Genomic DNA, 27,023 nt, shown 5'->3' with positions numbered 1-27,023 from the left:
TCTGCGGTCACACAGTGTTTAACGGAAGAATTTTAATAAACTTGTCACTCGTCCGGTTAAGTTCCAAACAACATAAGATAAATCCAATGAAAAATGTTTACTAAAGGATCACACATATTTACTTGTTAAACAGATGACCTGTAATTCTCACATGTATAATACCCAGGGTGGGCAGGTAGGGGGTAGGTTTGCCACATGTTATAAGCCTATTATTACCGCTTTTGACTGTTGTATTGTAGGTATTTTCCTATCTCGTAATAACCTCCTGGGAGGTTTCACTTTTCCAAGTAAAACCTCATCCCCGGTATCATAACCATACAGGCCCCTCATATTGCCTGCAAGGACCCTTTAAATTAATTATTGGCGGTCCCGTGGACCCCCACTTTTGTAAGTCATGGTAAAATCCTGCTAACTTTCTATTTTTTTAATTTATTTTTTAGCTATAGAAATTACTTGCTTTTCATAAAAAATTCTGAATAAATATTTTTTAAACTTTTTTTCCTCACACATGAGCAAAAGGAATGATTTTACTTGATTTTATTTTTTTCAGCTTGTACTGCTCTTACCCTAGACGAATAACTACACACCATCTGACCCTCTGTGGCTGCAGTGGTATAACTATAACATTGGAGATATAACTACACTGACATAATCACCACATATCTAAATATACATACTGTTTTCACATATCTTGTAACTCACTATATTGTAATGTTCTGTGAGTCTGTGTTCTTGCAAACAGATATATTTCAAGATGTTTCATTGTCCACCATAAATTTATTTCTTGCAATGAAAACATTCCCTTTCAACATATCTTCGAATTAACACAAACAATGACCTTAGCACAAAAATAATAATGAAATAACTGGCGTATCTACTCCTGTCAATACATGTCAGCTACCAACACTACACCATTATACTAAGGAAATGATCATTTATCCCTTGGTCGGAATCTCTTTCGAATTCATCCAATATTACTCAACTCATAAATCTATGATTGATCATAAACATCTCTTACTCTTAACGTAAACTCTCAAAAAGTGATTGAATTTGATAATTTAAAAAAAAAAATCACATTTGTCTAGACTGTTCTAGACTTGTTCAAGACTTACAATATATGCAAAGAAAGTGTTCTATAAAGGATTCCCTACCAGATTACCAGAAAAGGCTAACTATTGACCTTCAAGAATAAATTCTGTAACTTCCCCTTGTCCATTAGGACCTGATTAAACCCTTGACTGATATCTTTCCAACAAAGAGTGGAAGAGTGGTCTCCCTTCACACACGTCTTTCTGTTCAAGCTGCTCTTCAACAGTTAAAAACCTTAGCAAATATTGCATCTGCTTGAACAACGTTCCCCATTCTGCATCCATGGATGTTTTGGTGAATTCTTTTACTTCTAGTTAATTTCCATGAAATGATGTTGTTAATGCATGCACATAAAATAACTTAAAACAGGATTTCATCAGCACATCTTTCTTCAATGAAATAACTCTAAGAGTTCACTCTTTGAAGTCATAAACCGCCTGACAAAAAATATTGTTAAATTTACAACTTGGAGAATGATCAAAATGGAACAGGCTAGCAGAAGTGGCCCCAAAGCTTTCATTGTGATTTACTGCTACCAGAACATGAAGAGCTGAATCATACTGTTTCCAAGCAGTAAATACGAGCATGGCTCCCTTATTCATTAGGGTTCATATAAAGTCAGGAATTAATCATTAACGTTCCTTCTTGGTCCAACACTGAGTGTACTTCAAGAGTCCCTTAGATTTAATAATGATTAATACCTCCTGTGTATTATTGTTACTATTTGGTAAAAAAGCATAACTTTTGCAACATACACAGGAATTAAACCGAAAATAAAAAAACTCATTTCTCTACATGCTTTAAGCATGGTAAGATGATTGTATTTAAGATGATGAGTGTACTCATTAATTGCAGGTTACAATCAACACCACGGTAACCTTGGTTACTTATAAATACAACTTCAGAATATTTTGCTGGCATGTTTTTCATTGCAACCATGGGTAACTTCTACATGTACCTAGTCAGTCAGTTAAATTGCTGTATTAATTATGAACCAGGATTCTTGAAAACTTTTGATAGCACCACACTGGACAGGCAAAGCAATTGCTATAGTAAACAAAGTAAGTCTCTGTCAGTATTAACAAAATATCAAATGTGATAATTATCCATCATCCTAGGAGAGTGAGTTAGTAACTATGGTTTTACGCCGCTTTTAGCAATATTCCAGCAATACCACGGAGGGGGACACCATAAATGGGCTTCATACATTGTACCCATGTCAGGAATTGAACCCGGGTCTTCGGCGTGACGAGCGAACGCCTTAACCACAAGGCTACCCAACCGCCCCTGCTAGGAGAGGAAAAACATGCGTTGCAGAGTTAATGAGTGAGTGAGTTTGGTTTAACGCCGCTTTTAACAGTATTCCAGTTATATCGCGGCATATCAAGTTAATGTGGGAGGAAAGTCCGAAGTGATGCAGGTCTCAGACGTTTACCACTTCGGTGAAACCCACGAGCACAGGTATGGTGCTGACAAACCTAGAAACATAATCAGGGCGAACCAGGATTCGAACCCATAATCATAGGTTTCTGGCGTGCCCAAGGGACGCAACTCTGCACAGCGAATCGCAGTGCCTTAGACGACTGGGCCACCCGTGCCCCCTGCAGAGTTATTGAGATCAGGACACAGTATGCACCAACTTTAAGATTTCCACAGTCATGCTATTCAATATAATGTAATGAATATGCCTGTCATACCACCTGTATGGTGCTATCCAATTAAGAATAACATTACTAATATTGGGATGGTCAATTGAATTCATTTTTCTTGGAAAGCCCCTGTCTGATGATCACTTCCTACAGTGCATATCTGCAAATCATTGTGAAAACCTGAGAAAAGAGGGTTAATACCGGTAGTCATATTCTTTAAAATATACATGTTGAAACATGCCTATGTAACCATGGTAACCCCAAAACATACCCAACTGTTACTTGACAGCAAGCTCATGATACAATTGGGGTTATCTATTTTTAGACATGGCGCCAATTAGTGTGATTGATAATTGATGATGATGTCATCGCCCAAGGGAGGAGGAATCCATGTTTTGTTTCGGCTTACACTAACATGATGAAACTTTTGTATGACACTGCCATTCAAAGGCAGAAAAAGCACTTCTTTGCCCAGTTAGCAAATAAAAAAACCTCTATTTTTTAAGAAATATTTGGCCCGAAATTCAATGTAGATGCTCCAAAATAAATAAATATAAATTTTCAACTTCATGATTAGTACTGCAACCAATGAAATGAAAATCAAACTTGTAGGTCATCACAAATATATGATTGCGAAAAGACACCAAAGATAATTGATGGGGATTTTGGTAAGAAATGTTTTATTATACATTTTTGTCACCATTTCTTACAAACACTGAACAGCGATGATAAAATCTTGTGTGTTATGTTATTACACCTAATATTAAAACAGTCAGCGGAAAAAAATACTGGTATTTTCAAAAGTCATTTTATTATTTTTCAGGGTTGTTTTGTTGTGGGAAACCAACTAAACCCAAATAGATGATAATGTTTTTAATGAGTGGGGGGTGAGTTTGTCTTAGCCATTTTTAGCTTTATTCCAGCAACATCACGGCAGGGAACAGCAGAAAAGGGTAGGGTGAAATGATACAGCAAGGTCACATCATACATAGGTTACGATGCGATACGTATCGCGATACGCATATTTACATCAAGTTCATAGCAGGTTCCAAGGGAAAAAATTTAGCTGTAGACATATGTGGCTGTGGCTCTTTTTAGTAGTTTTTAATTACAACACGTTTTGTAATAATTGACAGACAAAGCCCTGGGATGGGGGTGGGTGTCATTTAACGAGTAGTAAGAAATTTATTTTAGAAAATGTATCATCTTTTATCGCTACAGAAAAAAATGTATCGTGTATCGTATAGTCCAATTATAAACCTCCGGTGACGTCATCCTATTGTTCTCCAGTCAGGTTAAATCTCATAAACAGGGACCTTGTAATGTCCCAAGGATTTTATATAATACCCCTTGGATTTTATAGGATATTCAAGTCATATTTTCTATACAATGTGTTATAATATCCCAGAGATTTTATATAATGTCCTGGGTATTTTATTAATATAACTTCCGTTCAGATTGTCACATGTAATGAAATGTAAAATCAAATGACAAATGTTTTCTTTATATTCCCGAGGATCGAACTAGCAACCTTCATATCTGTAGCCCAGTGAGTGTACCACAAGGCTACATAGGTGTTGATAAGCCGCACTGCTTTTTAGAATGCCCTTTTCAAGATCTGTACGCCAGCAACAGATATTTTACGCCCGTTTCCTAAGGTTCATGGAAAGAATGTTCGAAACATAAAAATGTTGATAAATGTTGTTTAAAGGTTCAAAATCGGTTTATATGTAAGATAAAACACTTCCCCTCGGGTTGTTATGATATTTAAAACCCTGTCCCTTGGAAAATTTAATCCCTCGGGATGCGGGTTTTAAATATCATAACAACCCTCGGACGTGTTTTATCCTATACTAAAACTCACAATGATCCAGGGCATCACTGCCACAGAAGGGCTTCACACATTGTACCAATGTGGGGAATCGAACTGGGCCTTCCGCATGATGAGCGAATGCTTTAACCACTAGGCTACCCCCCTGCCCCTAATGCTCTGAATGAGGTAAGATGAAGGAATGATGTTTTCATGCATTAGTAAAGAAATAAGCATTTAGGCAACTACCCCAAATCACCAAAGGGAAAGAGCTGCATCAAAGATAACACACAGTATATATTGTAAAGAAACCACACTAAAGCCTATGTCAGTTACGATTGACAAAATATCAAACTGACAATAACTCACCAACAGTTAAGAAACTGGACTCTCAAATGTGTCAAGTTATTAGAAGTTTTCATACGAAAGTCCACTGTGAAATACTGTCAAAACACGGCAAGAGAGTCCCCAAACTGGACAAGCCTACACAAGCTGGACAAGCCTACACTATTTAGTTTGCAAATCTTTACCAACTTTCAACCAAGTGCCAAAATATTCCATAAAATATGAATTCTGTTTAGTTAATATTCCATGGATATTTTATCATATGGATAGCTAGCTCTCTTACGCTGCAGACATGAAGCTCTGGAGAAGAGTGTGGTATTTCTGTCGTAAAGAATGGAAACTACACCACTTGGTGGATTTGGGCCCCAAAGACTAGTTCAGGCGAGAAACATTGGTACAGACAACAGAACACACGACAGGGCCATGAACTGGACGCCAGCCCAAAACTGATGCCCAATGATTACCACTGCCAAAACTGTCCCGATAGAGTTCCACACAAACACAGGAACTGGAGACACCTCCACTGTTCCAGAACCCAGGCATAAAGGGACGAGGACAGATGGTAATGTGATAGACTGAAGAAATAATTGCTAAGGTATGTGGCAGCTAGCCTCAAACAATGCTGTATTGTAGCGCCCCCATTGTTGGTCGAAGGGAAGATGAGCCAATGAAGACGGAGAGATAGAGGCGGAGTGCTATACAATATCGTACTACCCGGGGTAGCTATAAACAAACTATAACACACACCACAAGAAGCACCAATGATGCACATCCAATCCAGATTCTATTGTGTTCAGATAACACATAACCACTTTACACTAACAACACAACAACATGGGCAGTTTATGACACAACAAGTCAATACCTTGTATGAGACAATAATTGTTCTATCCTGTTGTAACAACAATAACAGCGCAACCCGAAACTTGTGAGAATAAACAAACCACCACATGCACCTTCACCTCAGGATAAGGTCATACAAATCTTGCATTGTTGTGTGATATTCTAAATCTTCTTTTATTGGTTCCTAAGAAAACTGAATCACAAATAAATACTATCATATGTTGGAATAATCAGAAAAGCCAGGCTGTAAAGCACCTCATCATCAACTGATCAAAATATTACTCAGGAAATAATAAACCCTCCTGTTTTGATAATTGATTGAACACTTGCAGATCAAGTTATATACGCTTAGTTAAACCGCTGATCATATTCCACAGGGGTAGACATCTGTGGTCATATCCAATAAGTCTGCAGCTCATTTCGGGTTAGTTATGTAAAATAACTAGATATTGGGAGAGTAGTAGTCTTGGACTAACGGATTAGTGGCCATGTCTACTCCTGATCCAAGTCTCATTTACAGAAACAGTTCATGGAAACAGATTATTCTTCACCATTACTGCAGTAAAGGAAGTAGAAATATAGGGACATGTATACAAACAGGTCTATATTTGGTAACAATTTTGGCAGTTGTTTTGGCAACCACTTTACAATTATTTTAAGTAACAAGTAGACTGCTTTCTACCAATAAGGTCTGTTGGGATTTGGATCTTCAGAACTTGTCTTATGCCCAATAAAATAACATGCGTCAAAGAGCAGAATAATACTTATACATGCTCGTGAGAACGTGAGTACCGGTATATAGCCTAATGGCCATTGGTTCATCTCATTCATAATTTGTTTCTTTGTGAGTTTAGGTAATATTCTCCTTAAATGTAGATTGGGCTCAGCCGTTGCCACCAGCAAAAGAACATAAGCAGCCAGGCGTCTCCTAGAAACACTCTTAAGGCCTGAACAGTCCTTCTATGAGCCCTGTCAAGTCACATGACTTCATCTGATCACCCTTTTACATTTGCCCTGTCTTGTGTATATATACATATACCAGCTTGTGTGTATATATACATATACAAACATCCTGCCTGTGACTTATGTCACTTGTCCGAAGTCCGAGTCTAGTAAAATTCTGTTAGCTCAGCTAATAACATGAATAATAATTTTTAAAATATAACATTTTCTTCAGAAAATTATGCAGAGCCATGTTTGGGCAAGGAGCATCAACATGTTTTTGGCTCAGGCTGGACCTCTATAATCCTGTACTTAAGAAAACAAAAGTATCTTGAGATATTTCACTTTCAGATGGCAGTTATCACTCAACATTATGAGATGGTCACAAAGTTAAAGACGTAGAGCATATGGGTGAGGTGAGGTGAAATGGGGTTTAACGTCGCGTCTAAGATTATTGCACTTATATAGCGACGTGCATGCACGTGTGTGTGTGTGTGTGTGTGTGTGTGTGTGTGTGTGTGTGTGTGTGTGTGTGTGTGTGTGTGTGTGTGTGTGTGTGTGTGTGTGTGTGTGTGTGGCTGCATTATGGGCATTATCAGGATTAGAAATGATACAATATCCAGTAAACCAGTTATTACATCTCCTGTGACTGTGACTGTTTGATGTATCTGTATATGCAGAAAGTGACAGTTGGAGCAGTGAGATAATCAATAGGGCAGGTTGGGAGGGGCGGAAGCTGCCTGCCTGGCATGTTCACATCAAGTGTGTTGTCACAACACCCACCAAACAAGTCAATACAGCCACAGCCAGCCATTCAGTTCACTGCATCCAGCGCATGCAACATGACATCACCAAATAACCTTGCCACGGCACTTGGTAATAAGTGCAGTACTAATCACAAGAAGTCAAGCACTTCAACATTCACTGTGAGAAGCCTGGCAGAATAGGTCCACATGACACCATGACTGTCAAGAAGAGCTGGTTAAAAGGTAGTGGCAGAATAGGTCCACATGACACCATGATTGTCAAGAAGAGCTGGTTAAAAGGAAGTGTCAGAATAGGTCCACATGACACCATGATTGTCAAGAAGAGCTGGTTAAAAGGAAGTGTCAGAATAGGTCCACATGACACCATGATTGTCAAGAAGAGCTGGTTAAAAGGTAGCTGCAGAATAGGTCCACATGACACCATGATTGTCAAGAAGAGCTGGTTAAAAGGTAGCTGCAGAATAGGTCCACATGACACCATGATTGTAAAGAAGACCTGGTTAAAAGGTAGTGGCAGAATAGGCCCCAATTAAACTACGCTTGTCATAAGAGCTGGCTAAAATTAAGTGGGAATGGGTTGTTTGGGGCAGATTTTGGGACATCATACCTTGTTCATAGTCAATTTGTTTGTTGTCGTTTGCTTGTTTGTTGTTTAACACCGCACTCAACAATATTCCAGCTATATGACGGGGGTCTGTAAAAAATCCTTGGAATGGTTGATCCAGACTCAATACAAATAAGCTGTATCCTGGTATAGCCTGCATACCCTAATTCACCACTAGAGTCGCAGCTGACTTCAATAAAGGGGTGAGGTAAATGGGTTTAACGTCATATTCAAGATTATTGCACTTACATAGTGACGTGCCTTCATGCATGTACATGTAAGTGGGACTCTCATTTTAGGGGAGGTGAAATGGGGGTTTAACGTCACGTCCCAAGATTACTGCACAAGATAAATAGCAACATGCAAGCATGCTTGTGAGTAACTGTTTGTACTAGTCCGAACTACTGCCGGTGTTATTGTAATAACCCACTGAGATACCATGCCGCAGATTAACATGGATATCCCCCTCAGACACAGTATACTATGACTCCGAGTGACCAATCCTTCTTTTATCAACTTATGCTGAGTGCCAGACAGGGTATCCATTCGTCACCACTCGCCCCTTTCCATAACCTGCAAGAAGACTCGTCCCCCCTATCGATGAATGTTATGTGCGAAAATACGACAAACCAATCAGAATGCGCGTATGATTTCAATTTCTTGGTCAAAGAATCCCTCAGAAATAATTTTTTGATTTTACATATGTCTTGTATCTAAAAATATACCAAAGACACAGTTAAATGTGTTCAATCATACTGTACAATTTCGCACGCCCCGAAGTGCTTTAAATTGCATCTGAAATATATATAACATAAGAGGAAATATATGTGAACCATCACGCAACGAGTTGACAATTGTTTAAGGCATGCCCATTAGCGCTGAGACAGAACCCTGGTCGCAAAAATGGCCTCAAGAGGGGCACGAGTCACTATTTGGCTTGTCCCGTAATAACACGAGTTCGTCACGAATGGCAGGGTATCTTCAATAAACAGGAAAAGGCAAGCATGAGATAGCCAGAGATACAGGCAAAAATCTTTCAACATGACACACTACTTGTTGCCATTGTAACAAAGGTTAGGTAGGCTCTTTCATAAACACTGGTTTGTGTAATAAATACCAGGAAAAATGGTATGCAAATAATCACCAATTGTTAAAACGCTACTGTCATATTGGGAAAGTTATCGCTGTTGAAGGAAAGCTAACCTGCCAACAGAGAACTACCTGTAGTACTGCATGAATGAGTGACAAAGATGAAGGAAACATTAAAGCTGCAACATCAGCATTAATCCATAAACAGTGTACTGCGCTTAAAATGGAACCCAAAGGAACTGCTAATTTTAGTTCATTATAACCGAAGTTTCTTATAAGCATATATCAAGCAAATCACCAGGACATGTATATCCGTCATTTCGAAGCGTGTTCGTTATAAATGTAGTTTACTGAACACTGAGGATCAACTATACATCGAAATATATGTAAATATGTATACATTCCAATGAATCTATTTAGATCATAACCATGTCCTTCTCACACAAACAACTTCCAATACTGCTCATACAAAATAGAGTATACCGTAAAACATTTAAAAAAAAGAACACAAATAAAATCTTGCACCTTAAAGCTAACTTTACTAGTTACTCAATAACAAGCCTCAACAGTACTTTCCCACCAAAAACAGAAAAAAACTGAATTAAGCTAAGCCTTAAAAATACTCTAAAAACTCCGTTAGGATCTGTGAGAACCTAATGACTATTTAAGCTGACATTTTGTGATCAGCCTAAGCTTTGGAAAGGTTAATGATTACTTTCTGTCATGTCAAACAGCAATGATTACTGTAAGTCAGTAATTACCAACAAAACACACTAAGGACATGTTAATCCTTCTCAGGAATCGCAAATCCAAGTCGATCACAGCTACAACATGCAGTGTTGGCCAACTTAAGGAATCAGAGCAAAATAGGTGTCATCCAAGAAATGATAAACAAAATTACCTCGTACTGAAATTCACCACTCTGTGACAATGGTGGGTTATCATACTTTAGAAGCATTATCCTGGTAAATCAAAAATTGATATACATTAGAAAATAGGGAGTTAGTGTACATGCAGTTGTGGATCCAGGGATTAGGGGAGGGGTGGAATTGACCCCAATAACAAACTCAATAATAACACCTTTATATCATTTAAGAAATAAACGACTTGTGGGCGTGGTTAATCATACAATAAACCACTGTAGGGAGACCCTGGGGCTGTGCCCTCATGGTTTATTCTCCACACAGTGTTTTATTGTACGACAAACAACGACCACGAGTTGTTTATTTCTTCTATGAGATATCAACATTTTGAACATCCTTTTTAAGGATGTCAATAAATTGTACAAGCTTTAAAAAAAATTCACCATATTTAAATAATGATGACTCCCAGAATACAATTCGACCTCGGCAATGTCAAACAAGTCCGTTATGTACACGTCGGTTAAGTTTGGTAGTCTCACAATTTTCACATTGATTATCTCCATCTTTTCTCCCAATACCAAATTGTCATATCTCTCCCAGTTTTGGATGCACTTGTTCTGCCACTGCGTTCATTTGCAGTGCCCAGCTACATCTATGGGGAACAACTTACTAGACACCTCCCTCTCAAAAATAACATCGTACAATATACGACGTCATCAAGTTGCAAGAGCAAGTTTGAATCTCCAGAAATGACATCCTGAGAGAACAATGTTTTAGCGTGAAATAAACCACCCTTTGTTCTTCATTGTTCTTTGCGATTTATCTCGTAGCTATCTTATATTGAAATATAAAATACAGACAACTCAACAGTATGCCCACCAACCTTGTCTGAGCTTTATCCGAACAGAGGAGTCAAGGTGTGGACCATCCTAATACGTGACAGTTTGGTACAGCACCATCACTACCGCTATATCTTATTAGGCCAAGCTAAATAATCCCTTGGTTTACAGAAACACTTACTCTACCTGTTACAGTGACAATACCAGCGGTACTGAAGGTTACCTTTACTTGGTGACATAAAACATGAGTGTTGAGGACATGCCACACATCCCAGCTAATTTGTCTTAGAACCTTACTACCTGACACTTTGATATGACACAATGAGTTTTCTTTGACATTTTTCTAGTTCTCTGATATTTGAAGAGAGAGGCTGAGATACATTCAATTTCAAAGAGTATGTCCAAGGGAGATAACAAAACCATTGCTACAGTGTGTTAGATTGGTGAGCATTTCCATTTCTGAGCAATATGGGTTCCGAAGCCCAATATTTTTTTTAAATCTGGCACATCATCATCAGATATTTTTTTCAATGTTCAATTCCAGAGCAAATTTGAAGAAAAATCAAACAAGAGGCCTTATAATCAAAATTCACGTCAAATTAAATGATTTAATATCCTTAATATGTCAACACTGCTACCATACATTTGTTACCTCGTTTTGTGTTGCACGATCAGAAAAAAGTAACTGTATTCTTCAAAGTCATACCACCATTACTTTTACCCAGCTTTATCCATAATTAAATGATTTCTTCCTTTGCTTATCACACAAGGGATTCATGTTTATGGCTCAACAAAAGACTATTTTACATAATCAATACACTCATCCAAATGAAAAGTTAATGAGTACAGCCTGAAAAGACTGGCGATGACATGCGAAAGGACATGCAGTTCGGGGTGTTGTCTGTAACCTGTCTCTCCATGGTGTAATCAAGTAAGAGACACTGTAATCATGGAGGCTATACACACAGGCTTACTGCCATTCAGCCCAGCATTCCTCCGTGTACTTGCCCCATTAGATAATAAGGATTATATGCCAGGAATTTGACAAACACCAATAACCTGTATATTGAGGTCAGAAATATTGACAAAGCATTGCCTAGTTATCATATCTGATCTGAGGAACAAAATGCAGTGTCATACATGGATATTGTAATTTTTCAGGGGGTGTATCAGAGACATCCAAAGTAACTTGTTGCCCCTTTTAACTCAATCAATATACTGGTGAACAAGGGACACAATGAAAAGTTGCAAGGTATGATCGGTTGTTGTTGGTTGGTTGTTGTTTAATATTGTTCAGTAATATTCCAGATGTATGATGGTGGTCTGTAAATAATCGAATCTGGACCAGACAATCCACACCATTGGTATACTATGACATACCTCAACCAAGTCAGCGAGTCTGACCACCTAATCCCATTAGTTGCCCTAGACATGCACAGTCGCCTCTTACAACACAAATAGTCGCCTCTTACGACTAGCATCGTCACCTCTTACGACTAGCAGTCACCTCTTACGACTAGCATAGTTGCCTCTCCATGGGTGTGTAAGGTATGATTTGACACTAATGTTCTAAAGAAAACTCTTGATATACAAGTTTTCACAAATACAACACCAGCACATCACTTAATATTAACTGTCATTATTTAACCACAAAATATATCGTCCTTATTGCATAAAACATACTAAGTATAATGTACATACATTCTCCATGATCTCATGTATGAATGAATCAATCAAGCAATTAATAACAGCTATAGGCATGGGAATAAAGGTCATTGTGTTAAAGCATGTTATTTATCAGTGCATATTAGACCCACCCAGAGATGACATAGGCTTGATATTCATGATGTTCATCATCAGGACAATCAGGATCATGGTGCATCTGTCTTGTTTCAACCTTCAAAGTGTGGTAACCCCAAAAGTCATAATTACAGACAGTAGGTCCACAACTTGTGACAAAACATTAATCCATTTACTTGATCTCAGTAACATCTTCGGAAACACAACATAAACATTGATGCTAGAGGTCGAGTAATAAATATCAATGCAATAGGAAAAAACTTCACAGCCTCAGATTCCAGGTTTCCAAATGGTTACCAATAATTTGTCATTTTGTATAACCGATGAAGATCCAGGTTAGAATTGGTCTTCAGAAACCCATTCTTGTAAGAGGCGACTAACAGGAGAGGGTGGTCAGACTCACTGATTTATAGGGCTGGGATGATACACCAACTGTGCGATCCCATACGTATCACAATACCATGCTCATCATCCGATACACATGACGTGATTGCATGTGCTCTTATCTGTGGTATGATACTCAAAGCCATCTTTTTCATGGACAAATACCTGGCACACTGATGATTTACAGTTGGCAGTGTCAAGTACCGGGTAGGGCGCAGTGGTGGAAAATATTTACATTTTCCCGACAAATTTTCATTACTCATTAGTGTTTGGTTATTAAAGCGTTTAAGATAAGAATCAATATTTTTTTACTTAGCGGGCGACTGTGATTGATACTTGTGTCGGGCAGAAAAATCATGATCCACCAATGCATTGATGTATCGTCCCACTACTACTGACATAGTTAACACATGTCATCGTATTCCAATTGCATGGATCGATGCTCAATCACTGGACTGTCTGGTCCAGTTCAATTATTTATTTACTGTTGTCATATTGCAATAATATTGGAGATTGCAGTGTTGAAACAACAAATAAACAATGGTCATAAATTATGGTTTAAATAAATTATGGTTTAATAAATAAGTTATCCATGAAGTCAGTGTGAAGCTCACCTTGCAATGGGTACACGCATCACCCCCGAGCTGAACGCCCCCGGCGCTGAAGACGGCGGTTTGTCTACATAGCCAAACTTAAGGGGCAAATTCACTCGAGGACTCGATCCGACAACTTCCAAATGCAACATAGTGAAACGCTGAAACTCTTCACAAATATCAAGGAACCGATTCCATCTCCAATAAGAACAAACACAATATTATCCACAACATAAAACTACTGATTATATCAATATAAAACAGCAGCTGATAACTGGTGGAGAATAACAGTTGTATATCCCACAGCTACCTCAAACACTCCACACTGTTTGAAGTTAGTCTAAACAGAGTTACACAATCTCAGGCACTTGAGAAACTGCCACCTGACCAGTGTCACAACAGGCACAACACCAGCTCCTGTAATCCTTACAGTTCCTTATTACATGGTCAGCACGACACCCCGTTATCCCCACCAGCGGTCAAACAAGTACTTATCACAATAGTATATCACTGGCCACCAGCTTTGTCTTCCACCTCAATTAACAGGCGAGAGAATTCCTAAGGTGTAAGCTGCCAGCTCCTAGAGATCACTACAATACTTTGTTTATCCTCCTTTAGATGGTATTTTTAGATTGGGACTGACCATATACCCTGTACGACTATAGACGGCTACCAATAACGTTGATTCTAGATCGGTGCTGCCTGAACACACACAAAGCAGGTTGTGAATGGAGATTTCATTACGCTAACAACAACATGGTTTAGGTCCTGTAAGACTACTAGTCAGAACCACCTGCACTAGCCTACTGGTTGAAGGCCGGGAAATCCTCAATATCCACGAGTGCACTATCAGTGGTTGGCTGTTCAAATCTTCTAGATCCCAGTTTCGCAAAGAGAAATATCAACCTTGAGATTTCTAAAACCCTTCAAGCCTCTGCCATAAATTAGCTGACTTTCGATAAGGCCCAGTATCTATCATACTTATTTGGTGTACCTGACACTTTGCCAAGCCGGGTTTGTTCAGTAGATTGTACACTGGCCACACAACTCTCGGTCTAACCCCTCTTTTGTATTGCATGCAAATTCCTAGTTTAACGTTCCATAACACACACAACAGACTGAAACTTATGAGCAAGAGTCTGTCAGGGTAAAAAAAAAACCTTCAAGACCAACAAAGGATCAAAAGCATGGCGTTGTAAGATTACTCTCCAATAGTCGGGATTATCTTTCCATCAGATGAAGAAATATTGCTGGACAGGAGTTGGTATAGAGGGCTTTCCAATGAGATTGTATCTGGCCAGTAAACAGTAGATAGGTCCGTGGGTGAGGGAAAGTGAATAGCCTTGATTCCTATCTGTCAAATACAGGTAAATATGTACTCTCGTATCACATTACTTGTTTCGCAGGATATGTCATATGCAGAATTTACTCAAGGGATCCTACTGAACTTTGTAGTTGAATAATGCATCAGTTAAACACGTGTCTCCCATTAGGGGTATATTATAAGGGGTATTTGTGTCACTCATTCTGTTTGTGTAAGAAACATGAGAAGGCTTTCATGATAACAAAAGTAATTTTCAAGAACAATTGAAACTTGGCTTTGTGAACCGATATCAGTAATATCGCAAACTTATTATATCTTTTAAAAGCTAACAGTACATCTTCATATCTTCCCTGGAATGTTGTACTTCTTATCCATGTTAACTGTGCATTTAACTTTATCTTACCCTTACAAATGAAAATTGACAAAAGGTCTTTTCTTCAGTTATATATTACTGTCATAATCAGAGCTCCAGATAAGCTGCGTATCTGCGTAAAATAGGCATCAGAAATGGAGAAATATGCAGTAAAATAAAAGCCAAGCGTATCAAATACGCAACGAACATTACAGATACGCTACAAAAATAAAACTTAAATCATCAAAATATTGTGAAGTAACCCTGCGTATTCAATTAGCAAATCAGCAACTTATTTTGAAATCATAAACGGGCATTCCGTCAACCTTGCCAAACTCCATGATGACAGTTACATCATGATCATTTGCCATCACACTTTCTTGTGGAAGTATCGTGGTATTTTTGAGTCCTATAAAGCTCTCGAACCCACACGACACCATTTTGCAGGGACTAGATGAATAGTGTTTTTAAATATTTAACTTAAATACCCACATGTGTAAAAACTAGTGGATAACAGAAATTTGAATACCCAGATAGAATTACTGATTTTAAAATGCATGGGTAAAATACCCCCAACACCAAAAGCTTATCTGGAGCTCTGCATAATAAATGTAGAATCCTTGCTGGCTGTAGACAGAAAATGTCGAATGACCAAGTGAGGCAGTGTTTCAGTGTGAAGTGGGCACTTCTGAAAATCTATAAAATTCATAAAGGCCTAAACAATGCTAAAGGTGAATATAACATTTTTTCTTTTCATTTTGTATCACAAATATCACACACAATGTAAGCAGTGATTATGTCTTTTACAAGCGTAATCCACACTGACAATAATAGCATGGGAGACGTATACAGACAGAGCAAAATCTTTTACTAGACACAAGACTAAAGCTACGAGATCTGTTTGGAGCTGATATGAAGCTGTTTCTTTCAGAAGATGAATTAGAAGCTTGAGCACAAATGGATGACATTTACAGTCGATTGATAATGATTTACTTCATTTCTTGCAAGTATAATCAGCTGATAACTAACCTACATACATTTTACATAAACTAACACACTGACAGGATCACGTTCTCATCAGTAACAAAGTTTGTATTGGAATCTTTTGGATAACATTTTGCACCTGATGTTTTTAACAGGAACACTCTCACCGCCAGGATGACATGCTCCTACATCATCATATCCATATCAATGTTAATATCATTGCCAACTATCCAAAATTATTCATTTCATGGGTGAAATTTTACACCTCTTTTAGCATTATTCCAGCAATATCCCAGCAGGGGAGACCAGAAATTCAACAGGTGGGAAATCCAACCTTAGTGCATTCTTAACCCCAAAGCTACCCAACTGCCCCCATAATAGTATCATCTTCTAAGACTGTTGTCCGTTGTCCAATGCCGCACTCAGAAATATTCCAGTTAGGTGCTGACAATCCGGTGATCAATATTATGAGCAACAAACCACGTTGGCAGGGTACAATGACACACAATCAACCAAATCACCGAGCCTGACCACCCAGCATAGGTTGTGGGAACCTATTCTAACCCGGTATTCCCAACTTGACTGATTGTAGTTGGAATCAACTCTTTTTAAACAACAAAACCCGGAGAGTGAGTGAGTGAGTTGGGTTTAACGCCGCTTTTAACAGTATTCCAGTCATATCAGCTTAATGTTGGAGGAAAGCCCGGAGTGCTGCAGGTCTCAGACGTTTACCACTTCGGTGAAACCCACGAGCATGGGTATGGTGCTGACAAACCTAGAAACATAATCAGGGTGAACCGGGATTCGAACCCCCAATCATAGGTTTCTGGCGTGCCCAAGGGACGCAACTCTGCACAGCGAATCGCGGCGCCTTAGACGACTGGGCCACACGTTTCCCCCCAAAACAAGGAGTGAATACTGGATTACTTCAAATGGCGGTGTATAAATATTGCCTAGCTCTATTAATTCTCTACATATTGACTTCAAGTCATGACACAACATCCTTAACCCTGCACACAAAGCCTATACGCATTGGTCACACCACAACACTGAAAAACTGATGAAATCTACATCTGATAACACATTATCAAATCCTGTCTAATCCAAACCAACTAATTGAGGCAATAAAAGAAGTAAATATATACTGCCATTCTTGCCTCAGTGTGAAACACCTTTGAAGTGTAACCAAGCTTTGAAATAAAAGCAATGACTATGTTTGAAGTTAACCCCTACTGATATTATCAATAGATAAGGAATTCATAAGTCAACACACAGGAGTAGTGGTGTCCAACCAGTGTAGAAATAGTCTGACACGTTGCTGCAGAGTGTGGACAGGGACTCGACACTACTTGACAACACTGATACCATTGTCTGTCAATCAACACATGACAAAAACAGCTGAACAACAACTGAATTGGTAACCAGCCATCTTGCATTCTGAATAGATACATGAAACTTATTATATTGCGATACATTTTGAAAAATTGTTCGATGAAAGAAATGATGGGGATTTTGATACCACAGTGTTCAAAATTAAGTGGGCTGCTAAAAGTTAAGAACCACCTGATTCTTTGATATTACTATAACTAATCATGAGAGCCCTAAACTTTCCTTGAGTATTTGAATCTAGGGAACCTAAGTCTTGAACTTTAAACTTAGGGTTATGACAAGGACCCCTTGACTTCATGTTTAATTTCAAACACTTTGATACCTTCATCATTATTACATCGTTAGCTTGGATGCTGTATCATAAACTTTTTGAAAATGAGGAGCAGCTTTCATTTTAGTTTTATGCTTGAGACTTTAATGTTTGAGACAATGTACTTTCCTGCACTGTATATGAAATGTAAGCTTTAATAGTTCATGCATACTTGATATATACAGTATATTTGTATTACTAGAGTGAATGTGTGAGGGAGAAGTATGTTATTTTCCTTAAAAAATCTAGGATGTACAGTTGTGATATATGTCATGGGCTTTCTGCTACCCTGGGTGGAAGCCCATTTTTATGTAACAGGTACTTCTTTTTATAAACAAAAAAACAACTTTTTTCAATATTACACAATAGTTCCAAGTAATCATATCCTGGTCAACCAGTGGTTGAGAGTGTGAGCAACAAAACTCATTGCAGGTGTACAATGACAAGCAGCCACTGAAGTGAGTGAGTGAGTGAGTGTGAGGTTTTACTTCACTTTTAGCAATATTCCAGCAACATCACGGCGGGAGACACCAGAAAATGGGCTTCACACATTATACCAATGTGGGGAATCCAACCGGGGTCCTCGGCGTGAATAGAAAAAGCTTTAACCACTAGGCTACCCCACCACCCACTGGAGAAATGGGTAATCAAACATATCCAAGTAACATTCACATTCATTTATTTCATGATTTTCTTGACTGCTTTATCATATACTGAGGGTATATCAAGGACCACTAACATTCAAAATCCATTAATGTTGGAAAAAAGTCTTACTTATCTAAGGACATATTGAATATAATAAGGTCGTAGAGGCCAACTTGCAAACAATTCTCAGTTTGTGCTATATGGGAGTTATCTTGTTATCAAGTCTAGTGTTTATGTGAGAGTAAACATTTTCCTCCTTAACCATGTTAACATTTGTTCTGGAGGATTTGATATACCAGGAGTATTGGTTCCTGTGAAACAATATACCAGGGATGAGGACTATATTTCTTTCCCTTGGTCAATTTCTACACACTTTTCTGTATTTTTTCAGGTACGAGAGCATCAGCTTAATTATCATCACTGGATCACAAGACTATCACTGATGACAGAACTTTTGGATCATCAGAATATAAGTTGTCATCACCAGAACATGCCCAACATTTTCCATCTTTAATGAACTGCGATAATAGAATTTAGTTTTTATCAAATTTATTGCATAAAAACATCATACTTGTCTTACTACATAAAGGGTCCTCAGCAGAAATAAATAAATAACTTCAAAAAAAATTTTAACATCAATACATGATCATTACAAACTTAAGATAAACACTGTTAACAGATAAATTATTTTGGAAAACCACACAATTACATGGTCATACCAGTGTTGGAAATTAAGAGGGATCCTGGGCCTTGAGGTCTTCTCCTATGGCATTCGAAAGTTGGGACCCCTTAATTTTAAACTTTTAACATTAGACCCTTGACTTTCATGCTTAATGTCGAGCACTGCATGCCTGTTTACAGATCTCGTCCATGTGCAATTACAACTCATCAATGACAACACCAAGAGATAGGACCACGTCTAGATGTAGCATGCTAAGAGGTACCTCAGTTGACAGATGTTCACGCATTGGAAATTGGCATGTTAACATTCAACTGACAACATGTTCAATCAATATTACTCTACAGTACAGCACACACATATGAAATAGGGACTCACAAGCCCATCAATAACTCACTATGTTCTTTGTGCCTTTATGTAATAACTGTGGCGTTGTAGTGTAATAAAACAGCATACTCTGATATCAGTGCTAAAGACAGGGCTTTCTATTCTTTGAAACATAAGTATACAGAAACGTAGAACTCAGTGGGGGCTATTATTGTGACACAGATACAATCTATTGTACCACTGCATATAAAGATTTTATTGAGTGTTGAATACTATATCCAGCATATTAGATCCTTCGTGGCCAATGTATAGCAGGGGACATCAACATAAAGATGACAATGACACGTTGCCAGGAACACCAGCTCAAACATACAACAGCTGTGTTCAACACACCAAGAAATAAAACTAATCGACTTTCATAAGGCTACACTGATTTGATTCTATTATTTACAGGATCTTTTATCAGAAAAACAATGTTGGTTTCTAGACTACCCGAATGTCCTATTTCATTTCACATTACATCGCTTGGATTGGAACAAAATAGAAAAGTCAGATACTTCATTTATGTCTACAATAGTCAAAACAGTAACAAACATTCACTTTTGTGAAACAAAGTTTTCTTCCTCTGTCTGCAGGGATTTATATACTGAGTAGACCTGTTTATCGGCCCCAGTCTGTAGCAAATGACAGTAAAAACTCGCAATTAGAATTAAAAAATTCCTAATTCCTAAGAATTTATGAAAAAAAAATGTAAAATAATATGCAATTTTAAAAAATATAATGATTTTTTCTCCAATTTAATTTTGGAATCCTGGATAAATCCCTGAGCAGATGGAGAAAGAGGCGAGATACTACACTGAGTTTTGTCTGTTGTTATAGGTCGCACTCAGTAATATTCCAGCTATATGCATCTACTTTTCAAGCTTCTGGGTTAAACAGTATTTGGTTAGACCATATGTCAACCGTTAAACATCTTTAAATTCCTCTAGTCATAAACAATTAAATACCTACACCATGTACACAGGTCTATTTGTATATGATATCCATATTTTACATTACCCCACCTGGTTATCTTCATTAAAAATGCGAGATATATACAGATGAAGTGTTCTTAATAGTTGTAATATTCTTTTCACTGAATCCTGTGGGTTGGACCACATTTTGTATCGATATTAATGGAGTTAATTGACCAACATGGCCACCAGCAATGGACAATCTGAATTTTTTTCAGTTTCGTTTTAACATTTCCATCGCCAAATATTTCACCACAGGTAAAGAGAGTCGACCTTTTTCTTTCATAACAGTTCTTAGCCTTATAGATCCCACAACTGGTCACTGACAGACTATCCAGTACAGCTGGAGCTAGTTCAGCAATATTTGTGCAGCAGTTAAGTGCCAGACTTGAGAAACAAAACATTTTCAAGCCAACTGAACTAATCCTCAGTGTAATTAACCTTGCTTCATCTTGTTCACTGTACTTGAAATCTTTTATTCATGTGAAAATAAAACTACCAGGGAATTAGAATGACATCATTTATATAACAAAGTAGACACAATTTATGGATAACAACTTCTTTAATACTGTAAAGGCAACGTTTTGGTATAGATCCTTATACCACTGTCCTTGCTTGACAACAGTATAAGGATCTATACCAAAATGTCGCCCTTACAGTATTAAAGAAGTTGTCATCCATAAATTGTGTCTACTTTGTGATACGTCAACTTCTAAGTAATGCCTCTCAAACAATTCATCATTTATATACTAGGATGATCAGACATGTCATTCTATATAACTATACACTTGACATATTATAAGTGAGTGAGTGAGTGAGTGAGTGAGTGAGTGAGTGAGTGAGTGAGTTGGGTTTTCCAGTTATATCACGGTGTGTCAGCTTAATGTGGGAGGAAAGCCCAAAGTGCTGCAGGTTTCAGACGTTTACCAATTTGGTGAAACCCACGAGCATGTGTATGGTGCTGACAAACCTAGAAACATAATCAGGGCGAACAGGGATTCGAACCCACAATCATAGGTTTCTGGCGTACCCAAGGGACACAACTCTGCACAGGGAATTGCAACGCCTTAACACGACTAGGCCACCCGTGCCCCCTGACATGTTATGAGAATAAGTTTTGTGTATCATGGAAAGATATAAAGATTTCTATCACAGGTGGAGTAGTAAATTCACTTTAACTCTCCCCCAAGTTAACTGTGTAAGTACCCGCTCACATCACTGACAAGCAATTTCATAGATTTTTCTTACCCATTAAAAACACATGGCAGCAATATAGTTATAGTACATGGTATCAAATGATATTGATAAAAGATATATATCAGCATAAATGTTTATTGATTAAGAAATATATTCATGAATGATTAAACAAATGTTTTTGTATGCCTAACAAGGCTCACTACTACTGAACATATTATCAGACTGCTGTAGAGTGCTGGCAAGCTCATTTATCATATGTTCTGCAAAGCTGCATAAACTAGTATTCGCTTGACTGAAATAAGACCCTCAAAACAAAATACATTTGAAATCAATCTTAAACATGACACTTGTAAGAAAAGTTCAAGACTAAAAAAGTTCAAGACTAAAAAAGTACCGCTGAAACGTTCAGCTTACACAAGCTAAGCACCGTAATGTAAAACAAGGGCGTGAATATAAAGGCTGGTTTGTTAGGTGCAGGGGATTAGGCAGATAGGCTATGTCAACAAAATACAGACTAAATTTCAACAATTTCAAGTCTGGAGCTTGCAACCTGACAGATGATATTTGAAGTGGGACACGAACCCCACTGGTTTTCTCCACCACCCTTGAGGGAACTAAAGCTTGTCTCTAGCCCTGGCCCCATGTTGTCAGGGGCTGCTCCAAACATGCCTCTTCAAACACACACATAGCTCATGTTGGAGTCAAGATAACACTGGTTTTCTACCCATTTGCCTTCTTGTAACAGTTTTACGACCATCTACTATATGTCATGCATTGTACCCCTTTGACCCACACTCCCATATCCCAGCGTCAAATAAAAAATGTGTAATGTATGAATAACAAACAAATCAAACAACTAATTGTGTTTGTTAAATCAAAAATTGTTTGGACACACTTTGATCATGTGTTGATTGAATGGTATAGAAGTCAGGGCAGAGGTTGAAAAACAAGCAAACAGCAAGCCATTTCACAACTACCTTACAACACTTCAATGAAGGTAGTTTTATCAAGTGTTTCACAGGGAAATCTTAAAGCTGTTAATGCAAGGGTAATTCTAGGGTGGGACCTTGTGCTTTTAGCCCATAAATTTGAAAAAGGCCCACATTTTCAAATACAACGGGGCATTTTAACAATGTGCTGTATGGGCGTACCTCTGGAATATTTAAAACAATTCACATAAACGGCCCATGTCAGAAAATTCCAAGTCAACCCTGTTAATGTGTGCCTTTTTTCATTAAAGTACACTTTTCCACTTTCAAACAGTGAACGTCATTTCACCATGAGCTTGACAATAAAGAGCTGTACGTAGACTGTTGGACACCTGAGTTCATCGTGTTCATAAGGTCAGCATTTTCCAATTTACTTTTGCAAATCTACTTATCACTGACTTCATATACACATCATCACAGCGATAGAAACTAACAGTTTTAGTCCACAAGTCCTTATAATGATAACAAAGCCCTTAAAAGAGAAAATTGCTACTAGTTCTTATGATGCCTTAACTATTGGGCAGTTTGGCAGGGACTACAGGATGAGTGCCAATTTCTAACGCATCATAAGCATGATAAGGTATTCATGTTAAAAACATCACTTCTATGTGTGCTCTTTAAGCTAATCAGTGCCTCAAAGCTGGCATGGCATTCGGGAATAAGGATACTAAAAACACTGACATTTAACTCAAATACGCCAGAAAGGGTTTATTCAGTAACTGAAAGGACATTAATCTATAATCTTTGGAGGACTTGGTTCTCCTTATGGGACTCTATAATCTCTTGTGAGGGATTGCTAAATGGGTTACAGGTAGGGGAAAATGGGTTACAGGTAGGTCTTAGTGGGTTAGTAAACACATGGGCTTATTCCTCTTCGTTTGTTAGGTGTGAGAGAACCCCTCCCTAAATAGCTTTCATTACACTTGAGACACGGAACCACAGCCTCTGGCATTTTTCTGGTACTAGACGTACCAGTATAGTTGATAAGGAAACAAGGTACACAGACAGCCTTTACCTTTCACTTTGTTTACAGTCAACAGTGTCGCTCACAACTAATCATCAAAATGTTGACTTCATATTCAGACATAAACATCATACATTGAATTTTTGTTTTTGTTGTTGTTTAATGCCGTAGTCTGCAATATTCAAGCTATATGACGGGGGGTCTGTATAAATCGAGGCTGGACCAGACAATCCAGTGATTAACGTTATGAGCATCGATCAACGTAATTGGGATACGATGACATGCATCAACCAAGTCAGTGAGTCTGACCACCCAATCCTGTTAGTCACCTCATACAACAAGCAGAGCCACCTTTTACGGCAAGCATGGGTTGTTGAAGATTTTACTCTGGATCTTCGCCAGTCTCAGTAATGACAGTTTTTAGCTTAGTGCATGGTCCCCTTGCACAGCACTAGCAATCTAGGCCCATAGAAACCCAAAAAGGGTGTCCAGGATCACATTTCACTTGTATTTGTCTAGCTGGCCAGTGCATGTGACTATGTGTTAAACTCTGATAATGCTGGATTTCTGCATCATGCGAGATAAAATTTAAAGTAATTATTGCACTTATATAGTGACTTGCATGCGTGCATGTGTGAGGACACTTGTCCGGGCTTATACCGGTTTTATACATGTGAAAATGCGACCCCTGTTCCTTCAAACATTCCATTCCTACATATCATCTGTTTTGAGATATTCACTGTTATTACTCATTGAAGATCACACTGTTTAATAACAATAAGCTGGTATTACAATGTTTGATACCAAAGCAGGTGCTTATTACTGCAGGTACTAGTTTCACTGACAAATACTGAAAACTCCTAACATCCCTGGGCTTATTCAATGACATTGTGTGTAGAGATGATGGATCACTGAGAGGAGATTATAAAAACTCGATGTTGCTAAGCTGATGCCACATGGCATTGTTTCACTGATGTATCTTGCAACACAATTTCACAAATTATGTCATAGGGTATTTTGACATATTTGGAAACTTTGTGGTGCAGAGCCCCGTTCCATAAAGCGATCACAGCGCAATGACAATCATAAGTCTATGTTACAGTATGGGAGTTATGATCACCTTAGCGCCACAATAGCTTTGTGGAACGGACCACTGAATTCTAAAGATAGGCTGTTGTATGGGATTAAATTAATATGTGTCAACTTTTATTCTTTATTACTCTCTTAAACTCAACTGATTCATGCTGTGGATCACGAAAATGACACACAACAGTAACAAATTTAAAAAAAGTTATTAACAGCAAGTAATAAAAAAAATACTAATCCCACTCCCATGCAATACCAATTGAAATGAAATGAGTGTGGTTCTGGTATCTAACGCAAGAAATGATGCAAGTAATATTGCCAATCATACCTGTATCAAATACTCACCTTTAAATAACCATTTCCTGCTTGTTTCACTTTTAGTTTTATCCATCATCAAACATTGTATATACTTTTTTAGGCCTCAGAGATTAGATTACTATTACATCCAGTTTAATTCTTAATCAATGTTTAACATGATGAAATAGCTTTATTAATATTATTATCCAATTTCAAGAAAATGGAAATAGTCTAAAACAGACAATAGAAAATGACAGGGAAATCGTACCCTAAATTTAAATGCATTTAAATTCCACCATTGAGGGCTCGTTGGTTTGTTGTTTATCTGTATAAATTGAGACTGGAACAGACAATCCAGTGATTGACAGCATGAGCATCAATACACGCAATTGGAATCAATGACATGCATCAACCAAGTCAGTGAGCCTGACCACCCGCTCCCGTTAGCCGCTTCTTACGGCTTTTAACAATCGTGACTAGAGTAGAGTCTGCCTTGGATTTTTTATTGCATGACGCCCATACCCCCAAATACACTGAAATAGGTTTGTAATGGAAGCCGATTACAAAGCATGTGATTCCAGCCCATTCACTTAGACATTTAGATCTATATACTTTCTACAAATATAATAAGTTTTCTCTATCGGAAATTTACTCAATGTATCTGTGAAAATTGACATTCACTTTACTTTTAACAGTGACAAGATCATGAGGATATATTCATACTGTGGATGTACAACATGTCTTACAACAAGTTCTGATGCACTGAACTTAGGGATACAGTATTTTCATAACACAAACGATTTCATTGCCCAAAATTTCATACCCCATACCGAAAGTAATTACGTAACCCTGTCTAATAAATAAAATGTGTATTCATGTGCTGATATGCCACATGAATTGATTCTCCAAAACAAGTTTTTGTCAACTTCTAGTACTGACTTGAACATGGAAGCATGGTCAGACTCCAAAAGATATATCATCTGCGTAAATGATACTAAAACTTATGAATGTGAATACAATGATTGCGTGGTGACTGGAAAGAGAGTTCATGTTGGAACTGTTGGCATGTTTCATATGATAATTTTTCATTAAGGAGTGTATCTACCACAGGAGTTTGTATGTGATGATTTTGCTGCTTACTCTATTTTGTCATTCTTTCTACAAACACACAACAACCATACTGTATGTATTGTGCTGTGAGTGTCTGTACATTACTAATATTAGCAAGTGAACGAAAAGCAAAACAGATCACACCACAACTTACACTGCAAGTCGTTGATCGAAAGGGACTGCTTTCCTAACGTATTTTGACATTATCTACACTGGATCTGTCAGTTGGTTTACGTCTTCGGGACAACAGTTCAAGTACATCTTCGTATGATTCTCTCTAGCCTCTTTATATATGTTGTCATCACTTCATTGTTCATAGATTCAAAGTCACGTTATGAAGTCGATTTCAACTCAAACGAGTAGTGTCAGCCCGTTTAAATTTGAGAAATACAAAGGGTCCTTCGTATATGCATAACTGGCAGTTACGGGAAAGCAATTCGTGCCAACTATCTTTCGCTGTAGCATTCTTTGGTTGTATATATCTGTGATAACAATGTCCTTGATGTTATCAATGGGCTTTTCAAGAGCACTTCGCTCGAATGCAAACAAACATGGCGGAAATCTATCCCAGAAGTCTGCATTCCTAGTGACTGAGCATGCGCCAATAATGGAGCTCCTTACAGCGGAGTGAAATTTAGGTTGTTGCTTGGAAACGTTGTATACAACTTTCGATTTCATTTTTTTTCAACCATTGAAGGAATATCTAATCAATAAACGCTTTCTGCAGCGGTTCGAGACAT

General features: G+C 38.0%; 1 protein-coding gene across 3 annotated transcripts in view; it reads right to left on the bottom strand.

The window, feature by feature from the left end:
* LOC124153078 (protein FAM149B1-like) overlaps positions 1-26,851 on the bottom strand; it is an 81,084-nt gene extending 54,233 nt beyond the window's left edge. Inside the window, exon 1 of one of the 3 annotated variants that reach the window (XM_048392695.1) lies at positions 26,438-26,851. In XM_048392695.1, coding sequence (XP_048248652.1) covers positions 26,438-26,487 — 50 coding nt within the window. In that variant the 5' untranslated portion in view covers positions 26,488-26,851. Of the gene's footprint in view, positions 1-11,492; positions 11,512-13,638; positions 14,486-26,437 lie in introns of those variants that run through there. The other 2 variants (XM_048392694.1, XM_048392696.1) reach the window with 2 other exon arrangements.
* Between the last annotated feature and the right edge of the window lie 172 nt (positions 26,852-27,023).

The sequence above is a fragment of the Haliotis rufescens genome, unplaced genomic scaffold (genome assembly GCF_023055435.1).
Source record: "Haliotis rufescens isolate VD_foot unplaced genomic scaffold, xgHalRufe1.0.p SCAF_11, whole genome shotgun sequence".
Taxonomy (NCBI): Eukaryota; Metazoa; Mollusca; class Gastropoda; order Lepetellida; family Haliotidae; genus Haliotis; species Haliotis rufescens.
This window is presented reverse-complemented; position numbering and strand designations above follow the sequence as displayed.